The 23,829-nt window shown below is 37.9% G+C and overlaps 1 protein-coding gene across 1 annotated transcript in view; it reads left to right on the top strand.

The window, feature by feature from the left end:
- The window catches only part of GPC3 (glypican 3), a 452,502-nt gene that overhangs the window by 229,251 nt on the left and 199,422 nt on the right, over nucleotides 1-23,829 (top strand). Inside the window, exon 3 of the mRNA XM_037146361.2 lies at nucleotides 12,893-13,587. Coding sequence (XP_037002256.1) covers nucleotides 12,893-13,587 — 695 coding nt within the window. The remainder of the gene's footprint in view (nucleotides 1-12,892; nucleotides 13,588-23,829) is intronic.

Below are 23,829 nucleotides of genomic sequence, written 5' to 3'. Positions count from 1 at the left end.
CTGTAGTTTTTTTCTGTTCTTTCATTTGGTCTATGTTTCTTTGTGTCCTTGTTTTGGCAGCCTCCCTGTGTTTATGTTTATGTATTAGGTATAGTTGCTTTTACTCCATGTCTTGATAGTGTAGCCTAATGTAGTAGGTGTCCTATACGGTCCAGTGCACAGCCTCCCCTATTACCCAAGCTGGGTACTTGAGGTGCACCCTTTGTATGGGCTGAGTAAACTCTCTTCTTGTACTTGAGCCTTAGTTGCTGTTGGCAGGTCAATGAGAGGGATTTAATTAGGCCAGTCAGCTGGAAGGACTGTCTGTGACTGCTGATCGCCAACCTCCATGCTCTGTGGAGAATCAGCTGTGCAGGGGCAGGGTGATGGTTTTCTGCCATGGTGTATAGCTTTTCACTGAGTGGCAGGGTGTGGGGTTTTCTAGGTGGTTCAGGCCAATTTCAGCCCTCAGGTGTGTTCTGTGTAGAGCCACCCCGCTTGAGGTATGAAGCGATCTGAGATGGCTGCTACTTGTGCTGGGCTTGGAGATTTCTAGGAAAATCCAAGCTGTGAATCTATGCTGGCTGCTACTAGTTCTGGGCCTAGGGCCACTTAGGAAGAAGTATGGGGGGTGGGAGCTTTCTGAGACTGACTGTTCATTGTTTGAGACCACTTAGGAAGTTATGAAACTTGACCCAAGATCAGCCATTCATATGGAAAAGTCACAGTTAACAACTTGGGTAGGCCCATAAATTGGGAGGGCCATAGTCTCAGAGGATCTCAGATGATCTCTGGCATGGGGCAAACAATATTAGCCAGGTTGTTGGAGTCTCAGATATGGTACCTGCCTGCCAGCTCTGTGGTTTTGTGGGATGAGGGCTCAGAAAAGGGAGAATGGCCTCTGCCCACCTTTTGGTTTGGGAGAAAACTGTCCCCCAGCTCCCACCTTAATGCCAGACGCTTCCGTTTCTCCCTCTGTACCAGTGGTGTCTTTCAAGCTGCAACCCTGGTGGTGGAGCTCAGAGTCTGAGCAAGTCCGTGTATGTGTTCTATAAATGAGACTGCTTGGTACTCGAGAAGTTTCTATCAATTCAATGTCCACTGTATTTTGCAGCCAGAAGTTATGGGGACTTGTTTTCCTGGCATTGGAACCCTGGGCTGTGTGTCTTCATGTGGCGCTGGGACTCCTCCCACCTGGGATATCCTTCCTAAATTGTTATCCACAGCATTTGGATGAGGGGACCAACCCATTCAGTGTCTCCAGCCCTTCTACATGTCTGGATGAATGTGATTCCTTTATTTCCATAGCTTTCAGACTTTCATTCAACTCAATTTCTGATGGTTCTGAGTGATGGCTGCTCTATATTTTAGTTGTAATTTTGATGTGGTTGCGAGAAGTGGTGAGCCGTGTTTACCTATGCCACTATGTTCACCATAAGTTTCTATCTACTTGTCTATTGAAGGACACTTGTGTTAACTTTATACTTTGGCTATTGTAAATAATTTTGCAGTGAACATACAGTTGCATATATCCTTTCAAATTAGTGTTTTGGTTTTCTTCAGATATATACCCAGAAGTGGAATGCCTGGGTCATAAGGCAGTTCCATTTTTAATTTCTGTCTTGGTTGCTGTAACTTCATAGGAACTCCTGAAATGTAGTAGTACCAGTCCTCTGGTTTTGTTATTCGTCAGATGGCTACTCTAAGTTTTTTGACTTTCCATACAAACTTTATCACTGACAACCACAAAATAACTTGCAGGGATTTTTATTGGGATTCCAATGAATCTTTAGATCATGTTGGGAAGAACTAACTTCTTAATAACACGGAGTGTTTCTATCAATGAACATGGACATAAACATGTTCATTGATACATGTTTTGTTATAATTTTACATAAGCATTCCATTTTTGTGTGGTAATGTAAATGGCATTGTATTTTCAATTTGGAATGCCATTTAATCATTGTTGGTAAAGCAACTGACTTCTGTATGAACTTTGTATCCTACAACTTTGCTATAGGCTCTTATTAGTTCAAGGATAACTTTTTTGTCAATTCTTTGATACTTTCTACATAGATAGTCATATCATTTGTGAAAAAAAAAAGCAGCTGATTTCTTCCTTCTGAACCTGTGTACCTATGATTTTTCTTATTTTGTCTTATTATATTAATTAAGACTTTAAGTACAATGTTGAATACAAGTGTTGAGAGATACCTCCTTGCTTTGTTTCAGTTCTCAGGTGGGAAACCTCTATTTTATCATGGTTAAGTATATGAAGTGTAAATTTTTTTGTGGATCTACTTTATCAAGAAGAGAAAGTTTTTCTGTATTCCTCATTTGCTGAGAATTTTTATCATGAATGGTGTCATATTTTTGCAAATGCTTTTTCTGCACCTGTTGATATGATCATATATTTTTCTCCTATAGCGTATTGATATGGTGAAAGATTATATTAAATGACTTTTCAATATTGACCCAGACTTGCATATCTGGAATAAATCCCACTCGATTATGGTGTATAATTTTTGTATACATTGTCAGGTTGTATTTGCTAATATTTTGTGTATTTTTGCATTTGTGTTCATTAGAGATTTAGGTTTATAGTTTTCCTGTCTTGTAATGTCTTTATCTAGTTTAGTTATTAGAATAATAATGGTTTCGCAGAATGTGTTAGCAAATGTTCTCTCTACTTCTAAATTCTGGAAGTGATTGTAGAGAATTGGTGCTCTTTCTTCTTTAGATGTTTGGTACAGTCACGCATGACACCATCTAGATCTAGTGCTTTCCTTTCGGAAGGTTATTAAGTATATATTCAATTTCTTTAATACATATAGGTCAGTTCAGATCATCTGTTCTCCATGTGTTAAGTTTTGGTAGTTTTTGTCTTTCAAGGAATTGGTGCATTTCATCAATTCTTATCAAATTTGTCTGCATAGACTTTTTTTTTAAATATTCATCTATTATCATTTCAGTACCCATGGAATCAGTATTAATGAACCCTATTGTATTTCTCATGTTAATAAACTACATTTTCCTTTTTTCTTGATTCATGTGAATAGGTATTTTTAAACTTTTTACTGATATTTTCAAATAACTAACATTTGTTTTATTGAATTCTTTATTGACTTTCTGGTTTTTAGTTTTATTTGTTTCTGCTCTAATTTTTATCATTTTGTTTCTTCTGCTTGCTTTGGATTTCTTTTGCTCATGTTTCTTTAGTCTCCTTTGATTGGATCTTAGATTATTGGTTTGAGATGTTTTTTTCCTTTTCTAATATATGCATTCAGTGTTAAAAATTTCTCTCGAAGCACTGCTTCCTTCATATCCTACCAATTTTACTAAGTTGTATTGTCATTTTTGTTTAGTTAAAATATTTTAAAATTTCACTTATGATTTCTTCTTTATTTCATGTGCTATGTAGATGTGTTAATGTTTAATTAAAAATGATTGGATATTGTCTTGTTATCTTTCTGTTATTGATTTGTAATTTAAATCTCTTGTGGTGTGAGAACATTCTTTTTTATAATTTCTGTGTTTTTCAATTGTTCAAGTATATTTTGTGGCCCAGAGTATGGTCTATGTTGGTGAGTGTTTCTTACGATCTTGAGAGGAATGTATGTATCTTCTGCTGTAGATGAAGTATTTTATAAATGTCAATAAGATCTATTTGATTGATGATGCTATTTGATTCAACTATATCCTTATAATTTTCTGCCTCATGGATTTGTTAGTTACTGATACAGAAGCATTAATGTCTCCAACATAATTGTGGATTTGTATATTTATCATAACAATTTTATCATTTTTTGTCTCACATATTCTGATGCTCTGTTGTTAGGTGGATACACATTATGGATAATGTCTTCTTGGAAAATTTATCTCTTTATCATGTAATGCTCATTTTTATATCAGCTAATATTCTTTCTTCCGAAGTGCTTAGTCTGCAATCAATTTGTTACTCCAGTTTTTTCCTTAATGTTAGCCTGTTATTTCTTTCACCATCCCTTTATCTATATCTTTATACTTAAGGCAGGATGTAGTTGAGTCTTATTTTTGTATTTACTTTGATAATATCTATCTTATACTGTGTATATTTAAACCATTCATAAATATATAAAAAGGACACACAGACAAAGCCAAATGAGGGTAAGATTGAGGGTGGGAGGTGGGGATGGATGGGAGTAGTGGTGGGAAGAAAATGAAGACAACTGTACCTGAACAACAATAAAAAATAAATGAAATGATTAGTGGTGTTACTGGATTAACATCTACCATGTTTGAAACTTCTTTATATTCATTGCACTTCTTTTTTTTTCTTTTCATGGTAAATCAGGATTTTATTTTATTTTTAAATATTTTTTATTGATTATGCCATTACCTTTGTTCTATTCCCCCCTCCTTTCCCCTCCACCCTGCATACCCCTCCCCCACCATTCCCCCCCTTAGTTCATGAACATGTGTCTCAAGTTCTTTAGATTCTGTATTTCCCCTACTATTCTTACCCTCCCCCTATCTATTTTCTATCTACTGTCTGTGCTACTTATTTTCTGTACCTTCTTCCCCCTTCTTCTTCTCCCACTCCCCTTTTGCTAATCCTCCACGTGATCTTCATTTCTATGGTTCTGCTCCTGATCTAGCCGTCCTCTTAATTTGCTTTTGTTTTAGGTGTGGTTGTTGATAACTGTGAGTTTGCTGTCCTTTCACTGTTCATCTTTTTTTATCTTCTTTTTCTTAGGTAAGTCCCTTTAACATTTCATATAATAAGGGCTTGGTGATGATGAACTCCTTGAATTTGGTCTTATCTGAGAAGCACTTTATCTGTCCTTCCATTCTAAATGAAAACTTTGCTGGATAGAGCAATCTTGGTTGTAGGTCTTTGGTTTTCATGACTTGGAATACTTATTTCCAGCCCCTTCTTGCCTGTAAGGTCTCTTTTGAGAAATCCGCTGACAGTCTGATGAGAACTCCTTTGTAGGTGACTGTCCCCTTATCTCTTGCTGCTTCTAGGATTCTCTCCTTCATTTTAATCTTGGCTAATGTAATGATGATGTGCCTTGGTGTTTTCCTTCTTGGGTCCAACTTCTTTGGGACTCTCTGAGCTTCCTGGATTTCCTGGAAGTCTATTTCCTTTGCCAGAACGGGGAAGTTCTCTTTTATTATTTGTTCAAATAAGGTTTCCACTTGTGATTGTTCCTCTTCCCCTTCTGGTACCCCTATAATTCGAATGTTGGAACATTTAAAAATATCCTGGAGGTTCCTAAGCCTCTCCTCATTTTTTTGAATTCTTGTTTCTTCATTCTGTTCTGTTTGGTCTTTTTTTCCTTCCTTCTGGTCTACTCCCTTGATTTGAGTCCCAGTCTCCTTTCCATTACTGTTGGTTTCCTGTGCATTACCATTCATTTCAATTAGTTTAGCTTTTTTATGTTTCTCTAATTTTTGACTAAAATCAACCAGTTCTGTGAGGGTCCTAATCACCAGTGTTTTGAACTGTGCATCTGAAAGATTGGCTATTTCTTCATCACTTAGATTTATCGGCTCTGGGGCTCTGAGTTCTTGAGCCATTTTTGGTCTGTTCGTGCCGTTAAGTATGAGGAGCAGAACCTTAGTTGTTTACCAGGGCGGGGCCACCCAGGTCGCTGGTTTGTGACGCTGCATGTGGGGGCGGGGTCAGAGAGGGAGCAGTGGCGGTCCTTTCTGCTCACCAGTCTGTCCCACCTCCCCGGCCTGTTTATTGGAGCTGCGAGCCCGCTGCCCTGCGTTGTGAGGTCTCAATGCTCACCTCTTCACTTGTTTATCTGCACACAAATGCTCGACCGACTGACCGCAGACAGCCAGCTGCACCTCTTCCCTGTGTCCGCCCATAGATAGCCTGCACCTGGGATCTGCACCTTCTGCTGCCTGTGCACCACCCTGTCGGGGATCTTTTTTGCCAACCCACTCTGCTGCTGGCTTCGCTCCTCTTACCAGTTTAGCTGAGCATTTTGTTGTCTTTGGACTTCGTATTGTTGATTTTCTGTGTGGTTTGGTTGTGTTTATTGTTGTTAAAACTTTATTTTTAAATTTGGTTGTGTGCGGACGCAAGATGTTTCCACCTACGCCTCCATCTTGGCGGAAGTCCTTCATTGCACTTCTTTGCTATGGTTGTTTTTCATCTTCGTGTGTTTTTCTGCCTTCTGTTTTTGTCTCAGAAGGTTTAATCCATCTCTTTTTTGCTTTTTTTTAGTTTAATTTATATTGGTTTTAGGTGTGCAGATTTGGTGGTTAGACAATCATGTACTTTACATAGTGTTTTCTTCAATGTTTCTAATACCCAACTGGAGTGTACATAGTTATCACAACATTATTGACTATACTCCTTATACTTTACTTGCATCCTTATGATTTTTTTGTAACTACTAATTTGTATTTCTTAATCCCTTCACCTCTTTCACCCAGGCTCCCATTCCCTTTTCCCCTCTGTCTTGTCTGGTTTTAACTGAACATTTTTTTGGTTCCATTTTTCTCCACTTTAGAATATCAGTTATGCTCTTTTTTGGAAGCTTTTAGTATTTTTCCTAAATTTTGCACTATATATACTTTCGAATATTCTAAGTCCACTTCCAACTAACCCTATATCGCTTCAGCAGTTGTGTGGGTACCTTGTAACAAAGAATTTCCAATTTCTCTTTCCCATGCCTTATAACATTGCTGTCATTTTATTTTCCTTATCTATATGTATAACCACTAAATGCATTGTTGCTATTATTACTTTTGAAAAGTTAATTTATTAAATCAATATTAAAATATTTTATTTTACCTTTATTCTTTCTCAGATGTTCTTTTCGTTATGTAGATCCTATTCTAAGACTTGCATAATTTTTCTGAAATGCTGCTTTAACATTTTTTGCAATTAAAACTATTTGTTTTTACCTAGGGAAGTCTTTATTCCCTTTTCTTTTTAAAAAATATTTTATTTATTTATTTTTAGGGAGGGAGAGAGAGGGAGGGAAACATCAGTGTGTGGGTTGCTTCTTGTACACTCCTTACTGTGGATGAGGTCCACAACTCAGGCATGTGCCCTTACTGGGAATGAAACTAGTGACCCTTTGGTTCACAGGCTAGCACTCAATCCACTGAGCCATACCAGCTAGGGTTCTTCTTCCCTTTTCAATGATAATTTTTCTGGAAACAGAATTTTAGGTTGGTGGTTTCTTTTCTTTCAGCACTAAATATTTTACTTCTCTCTTTTGTTGCTTGCATGGTTTCTGTCAAGATGTTCCATGTAATTCTTATCTTTATTCTTTGATATATCAGTAAGATAGTTTCCCACCCCTCCTCTGGCTTCTTAGAAGATTTTCTCTTTGTCTTTGGTTTTCTGTAGTTAGAATATGATATGCCTAGGAGTAATTATTTTGATATTCACCCTGCTTGTTGTCTTCTGAGCTTCCTGGACCAGTAAATCATGTTTATCATAAATTTTGTTACATTTTTGGCTGTTATGACATTAAATATTTTTTCTGCTGTATTGTCTCTTTTTCTGAAATTGCAATTACATGTAATTAATGCCCTTTAAAAATATTTTATTTATTTTTTAGAGAGAGGGGAAGGAAAGGAGAAAGAGTGGGAGAGAAACATCAGTGTGTGGTTGCCTCTTATGTGTCCCCCACGAGGGACCTGGCCTGCAACCCAGGCATGTGTCCTGACTGGGAATCAAACCAGTGACCCTTTGCTTCACAGGCCCATGCTCAATCCACTGAGCTACACCAGCCAGTGCTAATTTACACCTTTTAAATTTGTCTTAACCATTCTTGGCTATTCTTTTCTTTTTTTAATTCTCTTTTTCTGTCCCCATTTTGGTTTTGGAAGTTTCTGTTGCTATTTTTTTTTAACCTCACTGATTCTTTCTGTGATTGTTTCCAGTATATTGATGAGCCAGGAGAGGTATATTTTATTTCTCTTTGTATTTTTAATTTCTAGCATTTATTTTTTATATTTCTTAGAGTTTCCATCTCTGTAATAGGCTTACAGTTGTATGCCACAGTGTTTGTTCTTGTATTATTTATTTATTATTGTATGCATAATACAATACAACTTTAAATCTAATTTTGTCCACACCTGTATTTATATTACTCATCTCTTTTAGTATGGTGTCCATTTATTTTATTAGAAGCCTTAACATATTTATAATAGTTATTTTAAGTTTCCTGTCTGAAATGTGTGTTATATCTTAGTATGCTTCTGATCATTGGTTTGTCTCTTCAGACATTTTCTTGCCCTTTAGCATGGCATGTAATTGTTTTCTGAAAGCAGGACATGATGCATTGTATTATTGGGCATTAGGAACTGAAGTCATTAGACTTTCAGTGTGAAGTTTTATGTGGATCCAAATAGAAGGTGGACTATTTGATGTTTGCTGTATCTATAGGTGCCAGAGGCTTAATTTTCTTTGATGTTCTTGTTTTATTTCTTCCCCCTCACCTGTTATTTGGGAGTTTCTCTAGGACTTTGTTCCTAAATAGGGTTTGTGTCTTTTGAGTGGTAAGGTATGGAGAGAATGGAAGTGGTCTATAATCTTATGATTTAATCTTAGTTTTTTAATGGGTCTAAGTCTTTGAGCATCCTTTTGGCCCTGTAGGTATGACAGGAAGGCTGGCAAGGTGGAGTCCTTTAAGTGCCCTTCCCTTGGGAATTAAGCTTTGGTAAAGTTGTGTCCCTTGGACAGGCATTTATCTAATATTTCCAAATTATTATTTTTCTCCTACCCCTGCCTGGAAAACAAGGAGACTTTTCTTATACCTTTACCGTGAGATCTTTGTTTTCTAGAGGTAAATCCCATAGAAGTATAGGGGACCTACTAGACTGGGGACCCAGCAGTTTTTATATCTCAAGCTAGTCCATATTCAGCTTCCATCAGGTTGTCAAAATGATCATTTAATTGTTCATACTAGTTTATGACTCCAGCAGCTTCTGCTTCAGATAAGCTGATCTCAGCCATAATTCTCTGTAATTTGTCTGTCTTCCTAGATTTCAGAGTAGAAGTTTGCCCTATGATTTTAATTCCCTGATGGGTCTAAGAAAAACCATTAATTTTCAGTTTCTTCAGCTATTTTGTTGTTGTTGTTGGGAATGGGAATGATGATATATAAGTTCTTTATATGTTGTGGCTGAGACCAGAAGTTTCCAACATCTAGTTTTCAAGGCTAAAAAGTATGTTGTGGAATTAGCAATGGTCTTGGTGTTAGACTGACCTACATTTTAATTCAGGCCCTAGCATTTGACTATAGGTAATATCTTGTGTGAGTCATTTAACTTGTCTGTGCTTCAGTTTCTTCCCCAAATAAAAAAAATTCCAAACACATATGGTTATGTTAAAGTTAAATGAGAGGACACATATGAGCAAGTTTATTACACATCCTTACATGTACATTGCTAGTACCTCATAAATTTAGTTTTCTTTTTCAACTAAGGTACATTTGGTTGAAAACAAGGACTGTTTTGGAACCCAACCCCACTGCATGGCATTTATCCTACAAATGAAAAAGTTCTCTTCTAAAATATTTACCATTTTTATAATGCCGAAAAAAGTATCTTGAAAAAAGTAACCTCCTTTATAAGGACTATTGTATCCTGAAGAGCTTGATGGGAACTCAATGTTTCACTTATTCTTATTTTTCTAACCACAAGTATATTCTCTTTTTAAAAAAATATGCAGCATTCTACTGAAAAGTTCCACAAAAACACATTTCTTTCTGTGTAGATTTGAAAACAGAAACATCAGCACCAAATATTAAGGGAAATCTAATCATTTTGTTACAGCGATATGCTCCGTGCCCTGGGCAGGGGGAAGTAGAAGTTGCTGAACCATTTAAAGAGAGGAAATAGCCTCATTGCATACTTCACATATCAAAGTATTTGTGGAGAATTGTGTCCCTTTTTGAGCACTATAATTTATGGAGGGTGTCAACAGTACAAGAGTGTGTCCAAACAGTGATGACTGGGATGGTAATGGGGACATTTAAAAATCTAGAAACCTTGCTATATTTCAATGTGCATTAATTCAATTTGTTAGATTTATTTATCTGTATCATTAATATTGTAAAAAATTTGTTTTTAGACTATTTTTTAATTTTTCAGAATTTTCCCTGTTAGTGCCAATGTTTTTATAATATTTCTGATTTTATATTGCTCCATTTTTTCCTGGACATAACTCTTGACCTCTTCCTGGGAAAAACACAGAGGAAAACTTCCCCTAACTTAAGGGTATATTGTTATCTGACCAAAGAAATCAATGAGCTGAACTTCCTTGCAGTAATTCAAGCCTTTGGCTGCATTCCATGAAACTTCAAGTTGCCAACTTCAAACTGAGTGTCACTTTTCACCCAGTGTTAGTTTCTATAAGTCCTCAAGGAACTTTTGCTTGAGTGGTTTTGGTTTGGTCTGTTGCCCTGTGATAGAGAAGTAAAGGAGTTGGTCAAAACCCAGAGATGTGCTGAATGGATTCTGAGCTGTGAAAGTTGGAGCAGGGAGCACATGTGAGCTTGAGGTTAGATATGAACCTCTGGCCCTTTCCCCTTCTCCAGTGTGTGTTGTTACTCTTTCTGCAGAAGAGTTCATGATCTTTTGTAATTTTTTTCTATTGATCCAACAGTGCTAGTAACAGAAACTTTAAAAAAAAAGATTACGGCAGTGTAGTCTATGGAATTTCACTGTCATATATTTTGCACATTAGAGAACCAATGCCCTGTGCTAGAGATGAAATCTGCCTTGTCGAAAATGCAGTTTAGGGTAGTTTACACGACTGAGATCTACAGGATGGCATCACAGTACTAGTCTTCCTTACCCTATTTTATGCTTCCCTAAGGCAAATGTGAAAGTATGACGCTGCTTTGTTGGTCTTTGGACTGCAGTTTCTCCTAATACATTTCCATTCATAGAGAAGAGGCCAATGAAATGATAATGAACTTTAAAAGGAACTTAACTTTTTACAAAGGTTTTTGAAATTATGTGTTGGCTATAGGGCTGAGTGCAGCTAGAATGTAACCATTGCTGAGTAACACTAGTCTGAGTTGACTACTTCTACTTTGAAGTTTTGTGACCTAGAAAAGTGCTTAAAGTCTGCTGAGTCCCAATCTCATCATCTATAAAACAGGGGTTGCAATACCAAGTGTGTAAGTTGTTGCAAAATTAGGTATTAAAATATACTTGGAAATAGTAAACCATACAGCCTATGAGTATTTTTAATATAAGTATGGTGTATCATTTACCTCCATCTTCCCAGCACTTATATATATCTAGTACCTAGCACAGTGCCTAATATATAGTAAATGATTGCTAGCTAAAATTAAAATGAATGAGCAGTTTTAAATCTCCCTGTTTCTGATGATTTTATAGGATTCATGAATTGTTCCTTTGTTTTGGGCTGTATGATTTCTTGGCCTTATTAAACCTTAGCTTCAAGGATTGAAGGTGTAGTAGAATATGGGGTTGAGAAGAGATTGTTAGAAGAGAGATGAACTTTCCAGGAATTGCTTAATGTTATAAACAAAACAGTATTAACATATAACAGTGGATGGAAATGAAAATCAACTTTCTCAGGTGGGCTTGGAAGCCCAGTAGAATTGCAATGGAATCTGCTCAACATTGCAGGGCAATTCATAAGCTCAAGGGGAAAATCTAGCAAACATGTTCTACCCCGTGGAAGATCTTGGGCAGATGAGGGTGGCATATCCTGGAGCTCACTTCTGTCACAGGTGACTGAGATGCTGGACTAAGTGATCCCAAGGAGCTGTTGGAATACATCCAGTCTTCCTAGTAGTCTGAAAGCAGTAAAGAGTTGATTTTTCAAGGCTCATGAATTGGCATCATTTGGAGTGCATCTGTTATGGACCCTTGCACTTTGGGAGGAAATGAGAGTGCCAAGTTATTTTAAATGTCTCAGGATTCTTAGTTATTTTTGTTTGTTTTTAAACTGTTTTATTTCTTGAAAAATCTGTTACTGTGGTTATTTTCTATTCTCTCATATAAATGTGGAACTCTGATTATTTGGAATAATTTATGTCTGGAATGTTTCTGTTTGGAGGAAATGAACTGGTGACATTATTTTTCCTCTCTCAAACCAATGACACTAATTGGGCCTTATGCCAAGGGGTAAGGGCAGCAGATGTAATCCTGAATATGTAGCTTCTGTAGAGTAGATAAGGCTTCTAAGCCATATGGAAGCTGTACTTACCAAAGAAGCTTAGCAGTTATAATTCCAGATGTTCAGCTTGCAAATACCAGATGTGTTATTTTCAATATCAAATGTATGGATAAGTTCATGGATTTTTTTCCATCCAGATACCCATTTAAGGTATAAATTCCATTTTCAGATCTGGCAATCTATCAGATAGTTCCCTTTAAAGTTATCTAGAGAAAAATCTACCAAAATGATTAAATTTGTGATGGCTTTTATTCTAGGATAAGAATTTGCCCCTTTTCCAGAGCTGAACAGGCTTAAATTGTTATGGAAGTGTATATAGTATGTAGTTTGTTATCAAATACTTATCTCTGTCACAAAATTAAATGCCATGAAATGCAAGATATTTTTAACTGAATAAATCAATATGAGAAAGAAAAATAACTTCTCCTTTAGCCTATTTTTAATCAGTATTTTCATGAGAGCCCAAAATGTTAACTGAATCCTGGCTTTTGTCATTTGAAATATAATATGTTTGTGTAAGAATTTATGTACATATCAGAGTTTGGACTTTATGTTCAGGAAGGAAAATTGATTTATAGGAACAAGCATTAACTGCGGGAGTCGAGGCAATATGAGTCAATTACTTAGGGCAAATGGGACCTTAATCACCACAGCAGTAGAGAAATTTCAAATTCAATTAGACCCTAGATTTTCATGCTTTAACTTGTGGGCATTTTTCTATCTCTTATTTTACAGAGGCCTTTGAAATTGTCGTTCGCCATGCCAAGAACTACACCAATGCCATGTTCAAAAACAACTATCCAAGCCTGACCCCTCAAGCTTTTGAGTTTGTGGGTGAATTTTTTACTGACGTGTCTCTCTACATCCTGGGTTCTGACATCAACGTGGATGACATGGTCAACGAACTGTTTGATAGCCTATTTCCAGTCATCTACACCCAGCTAATGAACCCAGGCTTGCCCGAGTCGGCCTTGGACATCAACGAGTGCCTCCGTGGGGCAAGGCGTGACCTCAAAGTTTTTGGAAGCTTCCCCAAGCTTATTATGACCCAGGTTTCCAAGTCACTGCAAGTTACTAGGATCTTTCTTCAGGCCCTGAATCTCGGAATCGAAGTGATCAACACAACCGATCACCTGAAGTTCAGTAAGGACTGTGGCCGAATGCTTACCAGAATGTGGTACTGCTCTTACTGCCAAGGACTGATGATGGTTAAGCCTTGTGGTGGCTACTGCAACGTGGTGATGCAAGGCTGTATGGCAGGTGTGGTGGAGATCGACAAGTACTGGAGAGAATACATTCTGTCTCTGGAAGAGTTGGTGAACGGCATGTACAGAATCTATGACATGGAGAACGTACTGCTTGGTCTCTTTTCGATGATCCACGATTCCATCCAATATGTCCAGAAGAATGGAGGAAAGCTGACCACCACTGTGAGTACCAGTCTACAGTTTTCAGAGGAACTAGGTTCTATTGGGGTGGGGCAGCATGGCTAGTAGCAGGTGCTGTTGCAGAGAAGTGAGAAAAAGATCAGGGGATGGGAAGGGATGATGGACTGAATGACCTCCCAGAGTTAGGCAGCACATTAAGACCACAGGTTGTGGTGTCATGATGCCTGACTTTGAATTTTCACTCCACCCATTTTCTTATTATGGGAACTTGGGCAAATGACTTTATCTTTATGATCCTCTTATTTCTGACTTATAAAATAAGGATAAAAAGAATATCTTGTTCATAGGGAATGACGTGTTAAAGCACTTAGCATGTGCCTGGTCCTCAGTAACTCTTCATTAAATGTTAGCTGTGATTACCACTGTGGTTAGTTATCATAATCTTTGTGACAGCCCTGTGAGTCAGGAGCTATGATCTCCATTTTATAAATGAGGAAGATGAAGCTCAGTAAAAGTGTAACTTGCCTGAGGGTGGCCAGCTATAGTTAGTGGAAGATCCAGGATTCAGAAATTGATTAGATCTCCCTTTAATTGGGTTATCACCAATTTTCTGATTCTGATCTCACTCTCATGTTCTCAGTATTATATATGATGTTACCATTTTGAGAAATGACTTTAAATGCAGAAGACCTAGCTAGAACCCACTAATTAAACCTACATATGAACATAAGCAAGGCAAAACATTCATGTTTTCCAGCAGTTTCTTTTTTTTTTTAAGTCTTAATTATGTGAGTCAGCCTGATGGGGTTTGTGGTGGGATTTGTGATGGGACATCTCTGCAAGTGAGTCAACACTTTGCTTGGTTTCACTTCCACATTGTTAGTTACATTATACCTGCCAAGCTCAAGTGTATACATTCAGAACCACAGGAGACACCCACTGTTCAATTTAGAACAAAACATACAGCCAGGAGCTGCTAGCCAGATCTTGGGTACTAAGGTTGTGATGAATGATTCCTGAATGTTGCCAGGTTTGTGGAAGGTGGTGACAGAATCATCTAAAACCCTGCCATTGTTGAGGTCCTACTACATTTCAGATACTCTGTTGCCCAGTTTGCATAATGCTATCTCACAGGTCCTACTAGTATCTCCATTTTACACAGGAGGAAATGAAGCTTAGAGAGGTTAAATACCTTGCCTAAAATCTCAATGCTACTTAAGTGGAGGTGAGGGAAACTGGGATTCAAACCCAGGTTTGTTTTACTCATACTCTTAGCTTCCATACAGTGCAACTGCTGTGTATTTTGAGCCATTGCTTACCCAAAATATGTAGGGCAAACTGGGCCATTTAGCCTTGTCTTTAAATACTGGAAAATGATAGGGGTAATTGGTTTCTTTGGTGAATTAAATTAGGAGGGAGGACAGAAATGATGCAACCCACAGCATGGCTACTTATGGAGCTCCAATTGTCCCATTCACCATGTTAGCCGTTTAAAACACATTTGCTGAGAAAATCTTTTACAGTAAAATGAACAGAAATGCCCTATATAACGATAGTGTACTTCGATGGCTAATTATTTCCTTGACTGCTTTACACTTCAAAGAAAGATTCTGGGACCTCATATAAAAGTAACTCTCACAAAATCAGCAAAATGAAAAGTTAGTGCATTTATATGGTCATTAACTTTATACTGATTGAGGGCTCACTATGTGTCGGACACAAAACAAGGGTGCCAGGACTGTGGAAACATCTTCAATATGAGGAAAAATAAGGAGACAATATTAAAGACATGGCATAGGAGTGTTTCAAGTTTGCCTGTACTATTGGTTAATTGGCAGCAACATAACTGGTCTTGAGAACATGTATTCTCCTCTTAGACACAAAATAGAGGGTGGGGATCTGATAAGAGATTAAGTTCATGGTTTTGATCGGGTTCTGGGCATGAAGATTTATTTTTAAAACTTTAATTAAGTATCTGCTTTGTGTATGGCACTTTACCAGGTATTGGGTATTTGGTCATGCAAGACATAGCTCTTTTTAAAAAATATATATCTCATTTATTTATTTTTAGAGAGAGTGGAAGGGAGGGAAAAAGAGAGGGATAGAAACATCAATCATTTGCCTCTCATGCCCCAAACTGGGGATCTGGCCTGCAGTGCAGGCACATGCTCTGATCAACTGGGAATTGAACTGGAGGCCTTTTGGTCTGCAGAATGACGCCCAATGCACTGAGCTACACCAGCATAGGCATAGTTCTTAATTCTTGGAAAGGTCAGTCTAGTTTAATGACAGACATGCAACTATTTGAATGTATTTCACCACAATGGACATTTCACTATAATGTGTATGTTGGAAAGGCTGTGAGAGATAAGCTAGTCCAATCCTATTGATTTACAAATGAAGATATAAAGTTCAGGGGGATTTTCCCCAAGTTATATGATTAATAGGAGAGCCAGGAGTAAAATCCAAGGTCTGCTTCTGCTACAATCTAACTAGTGCTCTTCCCATGGTACCAATCTCTGTCTCCCATTAGACCCTCCCAGTCTTTTACTCTAAAAGCTCCATTATGATTTTACAAAAATATTGTGAACTTACATTGGATAGCTATTTCAGAGTGCCAAACCTGCTATATTTTAGGTGCTTGAGTGTTTGTGTGTGCGTGCATGCACATGTGTAGAGAGAATAAATTTCATGTCATTATCATTTAAGAAGAAAGTTCTTGATTGTCAAGAGGTGCTCAGTGATGCAGTCCCTTTGTGTTTTGCCCTTTAAGGGCCTGAGTGCCCTACCTCCCAGGTGAATATGAGAGCATGAAGTGTGCCTTCCCCAGGGGATGCCTGAGCTAGGACAGAAAGTATATGTAAACTCTGCCTTGTTACTATTTTATGATTACCAACTCTAACTAATACATACCAAACGGTGATGGTATGGAAATCATTGGCCTTGTATGATCTAGGTGATACTCTGTATGGTCCAGAAAGGGGCTGGACCATTTATGGGGGGAGAGGCATAGTGAATGCTCAGTAGACTGCAGAATGCTTTTCATATAAACAAACCCACAGAATGCCCCAAAATCAAAGTAGATTTAAAACTAAAATATTATTGAGATTTTGCTGTAACACCTTGTCCTTTCCATTGTGTTAATATGTATAAACACTTGAGAGTCAGTCCTACTTGAGGTTAAGTTGTGGTGAGAGATATCTTTGATAATATATTCTTCTTGATCCCTGTCGCAACAGTCTTTCTGGCTAGCTATAAGCTGTGCCGTGAGGTCTACCATACAGGGACTTCACCCAGTTGTTTTGGTGGCTACCATGTACCCCATGTTATAAAGGACATTTTGGTCTTCTAAGTGAATTGGGGCATATTAAATTTTTGAAAGTGTGGCCTGTTTGTGCTTTAGTTTTCTATCGGATAGTTTTTAATTCTACTTAGTGAAAGCAGGAGAGCAAACAATGGGGTATTGTCACTGGCAGCACTCTTGGATGTGATGAACGCCCATTTGCAAACCTGGCTCACTATCACAGTCACTTTGGGAACTTGTTAAACAGATTCCATAGTCCACCCTGAGGATTTCCATACTGTACGTCTGTGGAGAGACTGCAGAATTTGTCTTTTAAAAAATGCTCCAGTTGATTCTGATACTCCCTTGGGAGCAATTCCAGCTACCTTATTGAGGAGATAAGCTAAAGCCCAGAGGTTGAAAGTGAGTGACAGTTAATGAAAAAGTTAGGACCTCAGATTCCTCATCTAGAGAAATGGGGTTGATTTATGGAATAATTGGAATGATAGTTTCAAAGTACCACGCAGAGTTTGAGGCACATGGCAGGAACTCACATAGCCCCAGTCCAGTTCTATTACATTTTTCAAAGTGCCAAATGGACAGTAAGTTTTTCTTAAACTTATTTTTAAGTGCCAAGATGTATAATATTATTTGTGTCCACAAAGTGAATAAAAACAGTGTATGAACACATGTATGTGTGTATGGAAGAGAGGAGGGGAGAGATGGGGAGAGAGAGAGAGGAGAAAGGAGATAGGATAGGGAGAAGTGAACGAGAGAAAAAATTGTACTGAAAAGTGCAAGTATTAATGACAGGACTGGACTATAAATATATCTATCTTGACTCTTTACCTACATTTGTGAAGTAGGTTAAATATTCGGGTTCAAGTAAGTATCAAGTAGGTCTTTAATAGTATTTGGGGAAGAATATCACTGTTAAATTTGTTGCCACATTATTGAATTCCACACCTTATACTTTAAGCAAATATAATTTTTTATAGTTTTCAATACATATATCTTCAACATTGTTGTTGCATGACACCCATATTGTTGAATGCCACAACCTTCTTTTAAAATGCAATTGTTTGTATTCTGAAACCATTTTGATTGTCATTACTATATATTATGCATGGATTATATGTATAGACATTGTATGTTTCACATTATAATTTATTCACTGATTGAAGGAGTGATACTCAGCATGTTGGATGTTTATTACTCTCCCATAAAGTTTCCCAAAACTTTCTATGATGATTTTATTTAGTTTCTTTGTCCCTAAAGTAATGGCTCACATATTCTCCTATGGCTGTTTGCACTTTCATTTTTTCATTTGTACTCATTTAATTTCTTTATTGATTCATCTCAGAATTTCTTAGTATTAGTGCTTCCTTTCCCACAATTCCATTACCTTAGCCTGTTATATGCTTCATTGAATATTGTGCAAAATTGCAACCTCTTTTTCCCACCAATATTTCTCTTTTTTCCTCATTGTAATATTTATTTTAGCTCTATCTGAAATTGGACTTATTTCAGGAAACATTTATTGAACATCTAATTGTGGAAACACTATGATTGACACTGGGGGTCCCACTGAGTGGCTGGAAGATAACCACATCTCTGTTGCTGTCCTCACAGCTCACTTGGCTCACAGGTAGCAGAGCTCAGATTCAAAACAGGATCAGCGTGACTCCAAAGCTTCATTTTTCAACTGTTACTCTGTATTGCTTCCTCAAAGTGTTCCACTCTCCCTTCACCAGAATCTTCATTCCCCAAACACAGACTAAGTAGGTTTTTATTATCTCATTTAATATCCTGTATTACTCTCTACTGTTTTGCCAGCTGCACAATCAGTCTTTTTTTTTATTCATTCTCCCTCCTCAGAGACTTTTGCTGTAATATTTCCCAATTAAGTACTAAAAGGCATGAGATTGTTAGTCTTCATAATACTTAAATGTGCCGAGTAATTTCTAGGCAAAGAAGGAATGTTTATGTAGGTGATGGAAGACCCAGTGACACAGAGAAATGGCATTGCCTAGAATCTATAGGAGCAGTGCCAGTGGTAAGGAATATGCTATGTTTCAGTTGCACTGTTTGAAATCTGCTTGTTAAACCAACAAAGAATTTTTAGCACCTTTGCTTTTTATTCTGAACCTTAACAGTACATTCAGGTATCCATTATGGTACTTTCTTAGTAGTAATATTGCCTACTGAGGATGTAACATACTGTAGTATTCAAATATGTCCCTTTCCTTTGCTAGAATTTCTAAAGATATCTTCAGTGAAGTCAGTATTTATTTATGTGTGCTAGGAAGCTCTGTGCAAGATTCTCTGTTGATCCTTGATGATAATTCCATCTATCAAATTCTTATATTTTGCTGTCTGTGTGGGTGATTGTAACTCATCAGAATTTCCAAGAATAGCCCCTACGTTACTCTGCTTTTGCAGGCTGAGGTTAGTTCTCAGGTGTCAGAAAGTCAGTGTTTTTCCCCTTATGCTATCAGTTTGGACTTTCTAGTCCATTAATTTTTTTAGTCTCAGATAGAGTTAACTTGTCTAAATTCACACAAGTGGCTTCAGCACCAAGTGATTTCAAAGTGATAAAAACAAGGAAATGGCTCACTGCCATTTTAGTTAGTGTCTGTGGGTCAGTATCCAGAACTGTGGTAAGGAACTTTTGTTTGCATGAGGTCCATTTCTGGAAAGGCAAAAATGTTCACAGGCTGCCATCTTTTATTCATCCACAAGAAAATAGCTTTAGTGCTTCCCACAGGTGAAATATATAGTTTTTAAATGTAAATTACCTATTTATTACAGAGAAGGATACAAATGAAAAAAATTGGCACCCCTTTTAGGCACTAAACATTAATTTCAGGGCAAGTTTCAAGCAACAGTTACACAGGGAAAGCCTTTTTTAATGCTTCATCCTGAAATTAAATATATTATGGCTAACAATAGGAAATTAGGTGGGCTCTTCACAACTCTACAATTACTTGCCTTTGCAAGAAATGGCAGTGTGATTACCAGTTGTTTTGTATGTTCTAAATCTTTAGAAGGTTTTCTTCCTTTCTGTGGTATATGGACTGATATGGCAGGAACATGTGTCTTCAAAAGCTGTGAAAGATCTGAGATGTTTACCCTAATTGTAAACCAACAGGTTAGCTGGCCACAGTTTCACAGACGGTGGTTAAAAACACAGGATCAGTAGCTCAGAGATGAAGGATGGTTTATTTCTTGCAGCACTAGCAGTGGCCAGAGTATCACCATTTGTGTGAGGTCCCCAAGCTCCGCTTCTCATGGGATGGGATTGGGCATAGAGGGCCAGATGACTCCTGTACACTTGGTGAGTTGCATTACAAGAGAGGAGCCTTATGTTTAGGGAACTGAAGTCTGTTACAATAGGCGGTAAGCCTGCCTGCTCTTTTCTCTGAAGGGATGCACTGTCTCTCTGCCTTCTAAGGCTATTCACTATACAAAGATACTTGAAAAAATAGTCTGTGGGGAAAAATGTACCTCTGTTTATAAGACATGCAGAAATACAAGACCCGTGGAAAATTGTCCTGCAACACATGATCCTCCAACCTTGGATGGCTGTAAGAACATCTCAGGTTCACAATGCTGTTGGAGGCTCACATAAGAAAATTTGAAGTTAGTGAAGGCACTTAGCTCAGCCCTGACTGCTTGGCCAAAAGGCAGGGCTATGTGGCACCCGTTGGAGTGTAGCAGAAGGCACATCCAAAGAGAGAACAGTAGCAGTTTTCTCAGCTTTTTAGAGAATACTTGAAAAAGGAAAGTATGGAAGGGGAGCCGACTATTGCCTCTGCTTAGGAGCAACCTCTGCTCCTTCAGATATCACTACTACTCTATTGCTTTCTCTTTCAGTCTCTAAGCTACCCTATATTTTCTTGCTTGTTCAGGCTCTGGGCTTGGGAGTTTGTATTTCCCAGTGGCTTGGGCCAGTGAGGTTTTTCACTTTTACTGCACTTCTAAGGTGGCACAAGTGGTAATCACAGAGCAGTATATAGATGCTTATGCATGTCTGCTGGGAGTGATGTGAAGGGCTGATGTGTCCTCAGAGTATATTCAGAAAGGTTAGAAATCAGAAATATTTGCCCAAGCAGACAAAGTCCAACAACACCTCCACATGACCTGGTATTCTTTGAATCCATGTGCTCCCAGGATGACACTGAGGAAGTCTGAAATGCTTTTTTTTTATATTGGGTGGCCAGGGGATCAGAGCACACAATGAAAGTGGCCTCCTACCTGGGAAAGGTAGAAAAGCCTCTGAATATTTGTTCTCTTCAGTGCAAACCCTAAAATGTTTTAAAAAAACTTGGAGCCATGTACACAGTGTGATTCCTCTGTGATCTTTTTCTTTCCCCCATTGAAATAAGGTTACTCTTGGTAACTTTAGTGCTACATCATTCACACACAATAGCACCACAGGTACCTTGGCTCACTAACCTCTTATACCTATGCATTTTGCTATTTTGCTCAGGTCTCTGGCAGAAAATGCTTTCTACTGGGACTGTTTCTTAAAGTGCAATTCCCTCTAGCCAATCTGAGAAGTTGAAAATATATTTTGAATATCACAGAAGCATTTTTAAGTGATTTTGCACTATAGCACATTAATTTCCTCAAGGGGGGGTATGGTTATAAATTCTGCTGTAGTAATGAGTTTCACAAAGGCCAAGATGAGGGAATTTGGGCAGTTTTCTTACAGGGCGTTGCAGCCCTTTGTAAGGTAAAATACAAACTTTATTATTACCAGCAACCACAACTTTCTGAGTGCTGGTACTGGGCACTCATGCTAGGTCTCACAATTTACCATTCTTTTCTATGTTGGCGGGGGGTAGGGCATTAATAGAGAAAGACAAAGAACCTTTATTTTGGTTATAACACAGACTTCTTAATTTCCTTTTAAAACGTCCCTTTGGGGCTTGGAGTTCAGAATGCATCAGACTTCTCAAAATGCTGTAATGGGCATTGAGGGATCTTACTGTGGTAATGACAATGTTCTAGAACTCATTTGTGGTGATGGTTGCATAAATTTAGTAGAAATCATTAAATCATATATCTGAAATGAGTGAATTATCAAAATCCAAAAATATGCCTGAATAACATTGTAAAAATGTTTCATAAAATAAAAAACTGTGAACATAATATAGATAAAGCATTCAAATATAGCAGCATATATGCCTATTATAAAACAGCTGGTAGCCCCACTGGTGTGGCTCATTGGATTGAGTGATGGCCTGCGAGCTGAAGGGTCACCAGTTTTATTCCTGGTTGGGGCACGTGCCTGGGTTGCAGGCCCGGTCCCCAATGTAGGGGCACATGGAGGGGGCGGCGGCCAATCATTGATGTTTCTCTCCCTCTCTTTCTCCCTCCCTTCCCCTCTGTCTAAAAATAAATGAATAAAATGTTTTTTTAAAGATTTTATTAATTTATTTATCTTTAGAGGGGAAGAAGAGAGGGAGAGAAACATCAATGTATGGTTGCCTTTCATGCAGTCCCCTGCTGGGAACTGGCCTGCAGGGAACTGGTCTGCAACCCAGGAATATGCCCTGACTGGGAATTGAACTGCGATCCTCTGGTTCGCAGGCCTGTGCTCAATCCACTGAGCTACACCAGCCAGGGCTGAATAAAATCTTTTAAAAAATAAAATAAAACAGCTGCTGGGAAAACAATACATGTATAAATATTAACCGTGTCATTCAAATAATTCACTATATGAAGGGAACTAAACAAACACAAGCAATGCTAGAGTCTGGAAGATGAGCAAATAACCCTTTGCTGAGTGCATAATCCAGGAAGCATGTTTCATGTTTCATACTGAAGGTAGGGTGTTGGGGGAGGGTTGATGATGCCTTCTTATTTTCAAATTTAAAGCTTTTCTGAAGAATATTCAGAGTGAATTAATTTTTCCTTTTTTTAAATTCCACTCAGAATGGCTAAAACAGATAAAGTAGGAAACAGAGCCATTATATTTGGGTGCTGTCTATTATCATTTACTGACTGAGAGTCTATCTAAGCCTTTTTGCTTTTTGCAGATAATTAATTTTATTCCTAAATGTAGGAAAGAGAGATTGTAATCAGTATGTTTGTACTGTCAGTCATAAACAGAGCCCATCAAAAATATGCAGTACAAATAAACCTCATAAAATACACAGCCCAAGCACTGCTTGTAGTTAATGTGCTATCTTTTATTTCAAAGAAAAAAATATACAATGATTTTTAAAAGTCCATTTTGCTATTCTAAAAAAAAATTTTTTAATTTAATTATTTTTCAACTACAGTATTCTGCCATTTACTCCCATCCCAGCCAACCCCCCCAGTGCTCCCCACCTCCCTCCCATTTCCATCCCCCTTAGTTGTTGTCCATGTGTCCTTTATACTAGTTCCTGTAAATCCTTCCCCTTTTTCCCCTGAAATTCCCTCCCTTCTGGTCCCTGTCAGCATATTCTCTATTTCAGTGTCTTTGGTTATATTTTGCTTGCTTGTTTGTTTGTTTTGTTGTTTAGGTTCCTGTTAAAGGTGAGATCATATGGTATTTGTCTTCCACTGCCTGGCTTATTTCACTCAGCATAATGCTTTCCAGTTCCATGCATGTTGTTACAAAGGGTAGGAGCTCCTTCTTTCTTTTTTTTATTTATATTTTTTAAATTAATTTTATTTAGTTATTTTTCAAGTACAGTTTTTTGTCTATTTTTCCCATCCCAGCCTCCCCCGCCCCTTGCTCCCCACCTCCCTCCTATTTCCACCCCCCTTAGTTCTCGTCCCTGTGTCCTTCCTATTTGTTCCTCCAAATCCCTCCCCCTTTTTCCCCTTAACTTCCCTTCCTTCTCCCCTCTGGTCACTATCCCCTTGTTCTCTATTTCAGTGTCTTTGTTTTTTTTTTTCTGCTTGCTTGTTTGTTTTGTTGTTTAGCTTCCTGTTAAAGGTGAGATCATATGGTATTTGTCTTTCAGCACCTGGCCTATTTCACTCAGCATAATGCTTTCCAG

Source organism: Artibeus jamaicensis, unplaced genomic scaffold, assembly GCF_021234435.1.
Source record: "Artibeus jamaicensis isolate MK-2021 breed Jamaican fruit bat unplaced genomic scaffold, CSHL_Jam_final contig_240, whole genome shotgun sequence".
Taxonomy (NCBI): Eukaryota; Metazoa; Chordata; class Mammalia; order Chiroptera; family Phyllostomidae; genus Artibeus; species Artibeus jamaicensis.
Note: the sequence above shows the minus strand (reverse complement) of the source record. Positions and strands in the feature narration are given on the sequence as shown.